The 10947-nt window shown below is 42.3% G+C and overlaps 1 protein-coding gene across 1 annotated transcript; it reads right to left on the reverse strand.

The window, feature by feature from the left end:
- Positions 1-4237: 4237 nt before the first annotated feature.
- Positions 4238-7940, reverse strand: LOC127762533 (uncharacterized). The gene is made up of 5 exons (XM_052287041.1): positions 7935-7940; positions 7326-7864; positions 5428-5483; positions 4826-5249; positions 4238-4712 (listed from the first exon to the last, which is right to left on the reverse strand). Exons 1-4 carry the CDS (start codon positions 7938-7940, stop codon positions 5206-5208), a joined length of 645 nt encoding a protein of 214 aa, XP_052143001.1. The 3' UTR covers positions 4238-4712; positions 4826-5205.
- Positions 7941-10947: the final 3007 nt, after the last annotated feature.

Consider the following 10947-nt stretch of genomic DNA (forward strand, 5'->3'; position numbering starts at 1 on the left):
CATGTCAGAGACGGATTGCTCAACTGGGGCCTTCAGGCCATCCCAGTAGGAAGTGGCGAAGCTATATTATGTTGGGGGGTGCACATGAACCCCCCCCCCCCCCCAAATTCCTAATTTCTCACTAAAAAACACTAGAATGTACAGTGTTGTAGTGAAATTTTGTAGATTCTCAATGGTAGTGCACCCCCCTTGTTTTGATGCTAGCTTCGTCCCTGCCAGTAGGGGTGCCCTGAGCACTGAAGCCAGAGCCAGCGAACACGCATGGCAAATCCTGCCAACCTGAGGTCAGGAATCCCCAACCCACCGTAGGTTTTGGGACGACAGACGTTCGTCCAGGACACCCGACACTGCCCCTCCCTCCCCCCAATGAGCCGAGTCCATACCCATCCACAAGAAGACGTCATGTTTCTTGTCAACGGCCTTAATAACCTAGACTGGAAGGCTAATCGCCATAGATACATGGACCGGGATGGAAGAGAGAACCGACTGGACCAGTATAGAATGGCCAGCTAGAGTGGTAAGTCGTCCCTTCCATGGCAGGAGTCAGTAAGAGACTTTATCCACAAGGGGTGGAAGCAAATTTTTGCTTTGTTGTAGCAATAGTGTGCACATTTCCATTCCTTGTCTTAAAAAAATGTTTTAATAGTTTCTTATAATAAAATTGAATCGGAGTAGCATGTGGCACGATGATGGAATCGTGGATGTATGAACAAAATATTACAAATAAGGGTACGATTGTAATATGAGATGTTAGGGAGATTATAAAGTTGTCGCTGGTCTCGAACTGTGATTGGGCCATGTCATCCGAAAACATACGACCGTCCGATACAACCATGGGGTAAACAAGGAGCGTTAGATCAGATCAGGAAATCTTTCAAAAAAAATGCTCTTCCAGATACTTCTCTCAACTTCCGGTCCTCCCGCCTATGCACATTTTTATTTTTCCCCTCCCTCCCGTGCGTTGTGGTGCCGCATTTACCGCCTCCCCTCTTCTCCTCGCCGCAACCGTCGCGGCGACGCCTCCTCCCATTCCCGTCGCTCCTTCTCACCATCCCTTCTCCGCTTCCACCTCTGCCTCCCCCTAGCCACCGAATTTTTTTTATCTAAACACATGCAAACCACTAATTACAAATGTGAGCACACAACAATTACATTTAATTATTTAGGCAAGATGCTCATATGCAGCGATATGTTTCCCTCTAATCAGTAGCCCAACAAACTGGCCGTTGAACTAATCATGTTAGCCTAACAACCCACCTCTAAAATTGGTTAGTTGCATCATTACGGGGAGTTTTCTCCATTGTTCAAATCTAATTCATCCGGTAGTATGAAAATCATAGGGTTTAATTAGGGTATTATACTACTAAATTTTTAATACTAGCGATTCATATTAGTGGATCAATTGTTTGCTCCATGCTAGCAAGTTTGATTAGTCGATCACAATGTGCTCAGAATAGAAGAATTTTAGTTGCACTATGGCCACGCTAACACTGTCATTGTCAAAGGTTATATTAGATGGTTTATACATACACACACCATCATCGTGTCGAGGCTACCGTCATGGCACTGAGCCAAAGCTAACAGGATAAGAAATGAGGAGCCCATATCATGGACAGTACAGTACCAGGTCAACTGGATTTACGGTGGTGACGTGGGCAGGTTGTTTAGACCTAGAATTCCAACTTTTACGTGCTCACATTTGTAATTAGTGTAAGATCAACGTGTGTTTTGATTCTTATTATGTGATGAACAATTGGCATCTGTGATTATTGGTTTTGATATTTGGAGATTATCGTCGAAGTGGTTTTGGACAGGTGATGAACAGGGTTTGTTGTTTTGTCGGGACCGGTCAGACTGGGCGGAGGTTGCCGGTCAGACCGGTGCTATGTGTGCGGTCAGACCGGCCCGGCCCGCGGTCTGACCGGCCGACGCTGTGTCGGTTTCGGTTTCGGGTTGTTTCTTTGGATATCCGTGATTGTTTCATGATTATGGCTTCTAGATGGATACTATACGTATGTAATACCGTTGTTTGCTAACAATGAGTCAAGTTGGGGATAGTTTGGTCTCGGAATATGGTTTCTTTGTTTGTTTCATGTGTAGGTGACTCGATGCCTCGGGAGAGTATTGGCGGTGATGGACTGGGAGTCGGCTTGGTGATAAGACGATGTCCGTGGTGGTCAGATATCATGCGGGATACTAGGGCTAGAGTTGATGCACGTGGTTGATGGAGATTCCATATGGCATACGATGGAGGTATTGTGTGTATATGGGATGCGGAGTCAAATTTGGAAGGAGTCCAAATTTGGTACGGTTGGTTATGTTAAGTTTGTGTAATAAAGGGGGAGCGTGAGGCTTACCGGTATCGCTTTTGTATCGCTTTGGAGAGCGATTGAGTTGCTAGTTTAGCTAGGGTTTTGAGTTTAGTCGAGATTTTTGTAAGGAGTGCTGTTGTTGCACTTTGTAAACACAGAGAGAAGCAATAAAGTTGTCATCTACTTTGAGAGTTCTTCAATTTGTGTTTCACCATGTTTCGACGGTCTAACCAACGACTCACCGGCGGTCAGACCGGCGGCAAGGCGGCACCGGCGGCGTAAGGGCGGTCCGACCGACGGCGGCGACAGGCGCGGCGAGCGACTTCGGCGGTTCGACCGATCGATCTTCATCGGTAAGACCGACGTTCTTCAGGCGGTCAGACCGGTGCATCTACTTCGGTCAGACCGCGATCCATCGATTTGAGGGTGACTTTTATTTTCGCTAAAAGTTTTGGTTTTGGGGTATATCAACCATTCACCCTCTCTCTGGTTGGCTTAGTTCTTGTGATTCGATCCTACAATTAGTGGTTTGCATGTGTTCAGATAAAAAAAATTCGGCCCTAGCCACGCCCCCTCTTCTTTCCCCTCATCCCCAACAGCACCGCCTCTTCCCATTGATCTGGGCTCGCTCCATCAATAGCAGGGATCTAATTCGGTAGCATGGCTCGATCCAGTTCTTCTTGTCCCCCTGTGGTGAAAGTTGCCAGGGGAAAGATTAAAGGTCCCAAAAACTGCACGATTGGGGAAGTCAACATTGACTACAATGGTGAGTATAACTTCTCGCTCCTGACAGTGTTCATTGTATGATGTGCAGATACCAGGTCTTCAGCTAACTCTGAGAAGTTGAGCACATGCATGTCCTAGCTGCTAAAGTGGAATCAGTACACGCCTATTTATTATTTTTTTAATGATGTAATTATGTCTAAAAAACTTGAAGATCTAAATCTGAAATAGTAAGTTTGGACTAAAAAAGATCAACAAGTTCTAAAACGGGGTGTTTAAAGCCACTTATGTATTTGCAATTTTTTTAGTATGCAGATTTCATTTAAGGTCACTGTAAAAAGAACATGTCCTACAAACATAGAAAGATTTTAAGCAATAAATATTATAGTTGTACAACAGAAAAATGTGTTGATGGTTCAAATTCATTAATGATAAACAATTACCCCCTCCGTCAATACGAATGTGAAAAATATTAGAATGACTTACATTGTGAAATTGTGAAATGGAGGAAGTACATGCACAATTGAATTTCATATATCATGTTATACTCATTTCAAAATGCATATGACAACAAATGGGTTTCAAACTAGCAGCAAAATGGTTTATAAGTGGATTGAGATAGTATTTTCATTACTTTTGCACACAAACATATAAAATTCAAAAATTAAGTTTCCAAATAAATTCCATGAGTATTTGATTAATTCGATAGTTGCCAAAAAAAATTAGTTGTGACAAGTTAGCTGCTAAAAAGTTATAGCTGTGACAAGTTGTGATAAGAAAAATCTAGAATTATATGCAAGTTGGCTGCTTCAGAAGTCATTGTATTACATGATGTAGATAAGTCAGAAATTTACACATTCTTTTTTCTTGGTATTGATGTTGAATCATACCAATATTGTCGAATTTGGCTCCTTGAGTACATTCATCTGCACTGGAATTCCTTATCAACCATTAGTCACTAAGTGTTCTTCCTTGTCATACTATTGCCTCAAGTAAACAATCTACGGAAATTTGTGTTTAACTAGTTGGGTGCCCGTGCGTTGCTACGGATCTTGAATAAGTAATATGATATGGTGTAACTTGAAAATATATGAACGTGTGTCTGCATTATTGTAAGTAAGCTAGAAGGCAATATTATATTTGAATAGAAAAAAGTTACTCCGACGTCTCCCAGGATGTCGATCAACAATTACAAGATATAAATTCCAAAAGAACAAAAATGCCATGGATGTAGACTCATAGGTCCTCTTTGGGACCAATTATAGCAACGGACAGCTTATGATTACTCTAATATCTGATTATCCCCAAACAACAAAATTATTCATAAATATCTGGCCAACCAAACAAGTCATCACTTTTTTTTTTTTTGGGGGGGGGGGGGGGGGGGGGGGGGTTCTGGTCATTATGCACTCATGCCGTATATTCAAATATAGCAGGTACATATTTGGACAACTGCATATAATCCATAATCAAGATAATCAAAAGCTTTCATAAAGGTGGCCATATGCATAGCATTATCAATAGTTATGACATGCCGGATTTGTGCAGCCATGCCATCACCTCCACTTGACCCTCACCACGTTGCCAGACCTGCACGCGCCAACAACAGAAGTAAGAATGTCTTCATCGAGAATGTCATCACCTGCTGCTTCAGTTGCTTGAATGTTGCTTCTGAATCTGAAAATTAGCAGCAAATTCAAAAGCTTTCAGTTTTAGAAAGTGGCACCATGGCACTCAAGTTCTTGGTTCCTTTATCACAAAATTGGCAAATTATCTACCACCATCTGTACCTTCATATGCATCCACCAAGATGTTATATGAAGCTCTGTCACAATCACCCCTCACCAAATGCTGCATCAAGGAGAGATCCCTCAAGCGCCTTGCAGCAATCCTGTATGGCTGTGGTGCATTGATATATACAATGTATATTACTCCAAACTTAAAGAAAAGTAAAAAATTCCATCCAGATGTCGGTAGGAACGTAGGCTCGTGTAGCCATGGATTTATGATGACCACCATTTATCTTCCATGAGGACATCATAAGCATACACTTCGGTCTCGTGTCTAGCCTGTTGCATTCTTCAAACACTTCTTCAGTCTTCTCATACTGACTTTCCCTTGCAAAATGCATTCACCAGGGCAGTCTAAGTGCAGCTGGTAGGATTGCACCCTACTCCATCCCATTTAAGATTACTATCAACAACATCGGTTGCTCTGCATGTGAAATAATTAATCATAATTAAGAAAAACATGTCTAAATGTCTTGAACTATTGAGGCCATTAAAGTTATTTTTGAGGCACCCATCTCTATTTCATCCTTTATCAGATCAAATAAACCAAATATGGTACAGCTTGAGATATAAACCTATATTATATTATATGAATAACTAACCTGATCTTGTCAGCGATGTTGGTCTAGAGGCCCCAAAATGGCTATCCATTGGAACCCTGTAATGCACAAGTTCAAAATTTTCAGTGCAGTCCAGTACAAACCATAAGGCGAAATCGAGGACCACACTTCTAGTGCATTCCAATTTCATACAAATGACAGACTCTAGTCATCAAAATATATTGTTTTTTCAATATATGTTGGAGTACAGAAGTCAAGAGAAACACATGGCGAAAAGCATATGCTGAAAGGGTTACAAATCATGCATTCCTATCTACCGAAAGATGCAATTGAAAGCAAGAACAGACAAGAACCTCTCAACTCATTCAGTTCTAGCTTATAACCAAAACTTTAGAGAAGGATCATTGTTTGCTGAAAAATAATTGGTTGCACCAAAAGAGCTTATCTTCCTGCAATTTGCAGCACAATAGCATAATAAAATATTTTTTTTACTTTATTCTACTTGGTGAAATAATAGCAGTACCCTGAATATTTCGTTAGGGCTATAACACCTCAAGATTACAGCTTTATATATTGCAGTGAGTTCTGCCGAACAAATGCCCTGCAAGAGGCTTAATCCATACTACTTGAAATACTTTTCCCTGTTTTCAGTGGCAAAAGAACTTTTCCTCTATTTGGGTATTGGTAAATCTGAAGATATATCTTGGTGACTGACAGACTGGCAGTCATTCCAGAAACTTGGCTTGGCTTTAATAAGAGCTCAGGTTAGGTAATTCAGAATATCCAACAGGAGAAATACAGGATTGATAAGATCTAAAATGTAAGCACAGTACAGTAATACAGGGTAAATTCAAACAAAGTTAAGAGCACCGAAATACCCCGATCAGATCGAACAATTTCTACTAAGCTTACATAAAACAAAACAAAAGAAAAAAAAATCCCAACCTTTGGAATCATTGTCAGGAATTCGAAGAATAATTCACAACTTTTTCTGTCTAATTTAAGTAAACAAGAAACCTTTGGAATTTCAGCACATATATAATGATTGAAACTTGTTCTTGATGATGCAAATTCAGTTATGGAGAAACTGAAAAATGTTAAGAACATAAAGAATAACCATATTTAACCAACAAGTGACAGGAATTTGTTTGACCATTGAGAAGACACACCTTGCAAACAAGATATATATCGCTGCACAATTAAGCCTCCAAATGAACGTGCAATTAATTGAGGTGGCAAGGAGATCTCCTTCCAGGTGAAATCAGCAATATGACAGCCTATCTGTATGAATCACCAAATGCAGGCATCTGTTTTTTTTTTGTTGTCAAGTTCTTCGTCAGAATTAAACCGGGTTAAACTTGACTTACCATTAAATTTCGAGTACTGAAGAACTCATCTGAACTTTTCAGTAACCTGCTCTTCATTGTGGCTGAAAAGAAACGCAACTACATTTTCAAGCATGAGGCTCTCCCAATAGCATGAGGAGTTGTTTTTCTGTTAGCTGTGATGTAGGGGTGATATCAGGTCAGCACGGTCTGCACAAACTTATCGGTAGCATGCTGTGCTCGATTCAGGTTTGATTTGGGCTCTCTTGTCGTTTTCACATAGGTATTCTTAATTAGTTGTAGATGTCATCAAGCTAAAAAAAATTCGTGTGCATGGCCTATGGAAAGAAGCTCAAAATCTTTAATGAAAAATGATTAAGTAGCAGTTTTCCGAAATCTGAACCTCAAAATGATTTTTTTTGTTGGATTGCTGACTCATGTTTCAGGGTCGGATTGCTTCTTGGTTGAAAACTTGAAATAGCATGTACAAGAAACCAACATAACAGTGGGAGAGCTTATCAAGATGGAGTTAACGAGGCAGTAAAGCGACATGGCAAGAGATTGGAATGGATTGGAAGAAGAAGAAGAGGAGGAGGAGGAGATGGGAGAATTTACCATGAAACAGGTCTTGCCGATCTAGCAATCGCCGAGCAGGCTGACCTTGAGGCTGCGTCCTTGACATCCGGCGCCTTGCGGTCGGCGGCGGCGCCACCGTCGTCCCTGGGGAGCAGGGACAGAACGGCCCCGTTGGCTATGCGCTGCGGTGGCGTCGAGGAAACTGGGGTGGGGGTATGGGGAGTGGGAGCGGCGACGGCGGCGAGGAGGCGGGGAATCGCCCAGATGGGATGGACCACGAAGGAGAGGGAGAAGGCGGCGGCGTCGCGTGGCAGTTGGAGTGTTGGACGGAGGCGGTGGCGTCGAGGAAAGTGGCGCCGTGGGTTGGGGGGTGTGGGGCGACGGACGGAGGAGGCATGGATTCCGCTGCAGGCGGGGCAGGGCGGTCGCCGGTGGCAGGGCGCGATGGCGACGGTCGTCGGCGGCAGGGCGATGCGCGACGGAGGGTGGGCGGAGTGGGCGGCAGACGCGGAGAAAAAGGAGTGGGGGAGGCGCCGCTCGATAAGGATGCAGAGAGAAGGAGAGAGAAGCGCGTCTGCCTAATCTGAACCGATGGATTTGACGATTGAATGGTTCACCTTCCGCGTGTCTGCTCGAGTTAGGAGTCACCACCATCACTACACTGTTTTTAGGTAGTAGGGATAATTATTTTTTGAGGTCATATATAGCAACAATAGCCGTGGTAATATAAAGCGTTGAATTGTCCGTTACACCCTAAACTAAAAAGGCGAGTGGGAGGGATACCATGTTTACATTTGCTAGAGTATGATATTTATGAATGTGATTACAGGTTTGATCTGTATACTAGACTGCACACATGCTTTTGTGCTACTTATGATATGTTTCAGATTTTTGTTGATGTACAATTTTCAATTTTTTTTTACATTTTCTCTTGGTGTCAACATATATTTATGATATGATAATCTTCAGATTTAAAGAGGCAGAGAATGATTGCAGTAAGCATAATCACATTGGAAAGCATAAGAAAGCGATGGATGATATATTTTGACCGTCATTCTTTTCTTTTTTATATTAACTGTTGTTTCGATGGACACAAAAAACTGAAAAGTAATATGTTTAATTTGTTGTCAGCATTAATAAAAAAAATCAAAAGCTCTGTAAGCTGTATTTTGAGATCAATATTTATCCTATACTATCTCACACTGTTATGTGGATTTTCCTTTTACCTCTTTGGCACATGTGACGGTGCAAGTAATCAGAGTCGCGCAACGCGCATGTGGCTAGTGAGTGTGATGTACGTGTGTTGTGGTGTGTATGTGTATATTTTTTTATATAATCATAACTAAACCAAAACATAGCGGTGGCTTGGGTTTTAGGGACTTCAGATTGTTCAATCAGGCACTCCTTGCACGTCAGGCTTGGAGGCTCATCGATAATCCAGATTCACTGTGTGGAAGAATTCTCAAAGCGAAGTATTATCCATGTGGTAGTCTCACTGACACTAGCTTTACGGGCAATGCTTCAGGCTAGAAAGCAATCGAGTACGGCCTGGAACTCCTAAAGAAGGGGATTTTCTGGAGAGTGGGAAATGGGGGTTCTATCCGGTTGTGGCGGGATCCCTGGATTCCCAGGAACATGTCTCGCCGGCCGATCACAATGAAAAGGAACAGTAGATTAAAGTGGGTTTCTGACATCCTGAAACCGGATGGTTCTTGGGACGAGAACTTGGTTTCTGCAATCTTCCTCCCGGTGGATGTTGAAGAAATTCTAAAGATCAAGATATCCTCCCGCCAAGAGGAGGATTTTGTTGCTTGGTTTCCTGATCGGCTTGGTCGTTTTTCGGTAAGAAGTGCTTATCAGTTGGCAATGCAAATTGCTCGACAGGATGAATGCTCGTGCTCCTCGGACTACGCCATCAAGAAAGGGTGGAACCTGATCTGGTCCTGTAATGTGCCCCAAAAAGTGAAAATCTTTGGTTGGAGAGCAGCCACAAATAGCTTACCAACTATGGAAAACAAGAAGAAGAGGAATTTTGGAATTGTTGGACGTGTGCAGTATTTGTGGCCATGAACAGGAAGATGTGGGTCATGCGTTATACAGATGCCCTCATGCTAGGAGTATGTGGCAGTCGATGGTGAAGGAAAAGCATATCTCAAGCCTATTTTCGGCTGGCTGGGCAGGGCCAGACTGGATTTTAAACATGCTTCAGTTGGTACCGGACGATGAACAGGCCCTTGTGCTAATGATGCTTTGGCGCATCTGGTACATCCGCAACGAATTAACTCACGGAAAGCCGGCCCCTCCTCTAGAGGCCTCGACTCGTTTTATCCTGAGTTATGTTCATTCCCTAGTGGAAATCAAGCAGCATCCTTTTGCAAATCTTATGAAAGGGAAGCATGTTGTAAACCTGCAGGAAGGAATGGGGAGCAGAGTTAAGGCTAACAGCATGTTTGGTTCTTAACTAACATTGCCATAACTCACTTTAGGCAATGTTAGGCAAGTGTGGCACCACATTTTTTGTGGTCTACAAATTGTAAGCCACACTTGTGGCAAAGTTAGGCAAAAGATTGAGTCTATGACATGTGGGGTAAGATAGTAAAAAAATGTGGCTTGCCATAACTAAGGTAGTGAACCAAACACAAGGCTAAGGAGATGTGGCAGCCTAAAGTGTGGTGTGGCAAGTTGAAGCATTGAACCAAACAGCCCCTAAATGTTCAACTAACCCACCCAGATGGTCAAGGCCAAAACCAGGATGGATGAAGCTTAATATTGATGGATCGTATGGCCCTCAAGATGGGAGAGGAGGTATTGGTGCTGTCTTGAGAGAGAGTTTCGGAAGAGTAATCTTCTCCGCGTGTGGTTTCATTGGCAGATGCAATGGGGCCCTGGAATCAGAGCTGATTGCTTGCAGAGATGGCCTCAACCTGGCGTTGAAATGGACCCTGCTTCCGGTTGCCGTTGAATCTGATTGTCTGGAAATTATTCAGCTGTTGAATTCAAAGGAAAAGCTGCTGTCAGCCGAAGGATTTATAGTCAGGGAGATTCGCTTTCTCATGACTGGAACAAAGGAAGTGTCTTTTGCCAAAGTGCATAGGAACCAAAATAGAGTTAGTCACTTTTTAGCAAATAAAGGCCGTTGTGAATCCATGATGGAATTCTGGCCAGACGATAATTGTAATATGATCTCGCACCTTGTGTGCGAGGACTCGTTTATTTGAGTAAATCCCTTGTTCCCCGCAAAAAAAAATTAATAATGGTTGCAGTGTGAAAGGGCATGTAGCCTAGTGGTTGCACTGACCTGAGTAGCATCCCAAGGTTCTTCATATGATCGAATTTCGAATTGGGTTATTTGAGGGCTAAGTTAAGTTCTCTGCCGATGGGCTAAGTTCCTAATAATTTTAAAAAGGCTCCGTATATCCGGTTAGATGTAGAGGACGAGTAAAAATACCCTCCTCTAAAAAAATAAATAAAATTAATAAAAAATAGAAAATTAATAAAATTAATATTCAGTCAGCGACCAGAGCAATCTACCAACACCAGATAAAAATGACTAAATTTGATTTTCATGGAAAACAGTTTTTACCCTCCTCTAAAAAATATATAAAAAAAGAAAATTAATAAAAAAATTCAGTCAGCGACCAGAGCAATCTACCAACACCAG

The sequence above is a fragment of the Oryza glaberrima genome, chromosome 2 (assembly GCF_000147395.1).
Source record: "Oryza glaberrima chromosome 2, OglaRS2, whole genome shotgun sequence".
In the NCBI taxonomy this organism is placed as follows: Eukaryota; Viridiplantae; Streptophyta; class Magnoliopsida; order Poales; family Poaceae; genus Oryza; species Oryza glaberrima.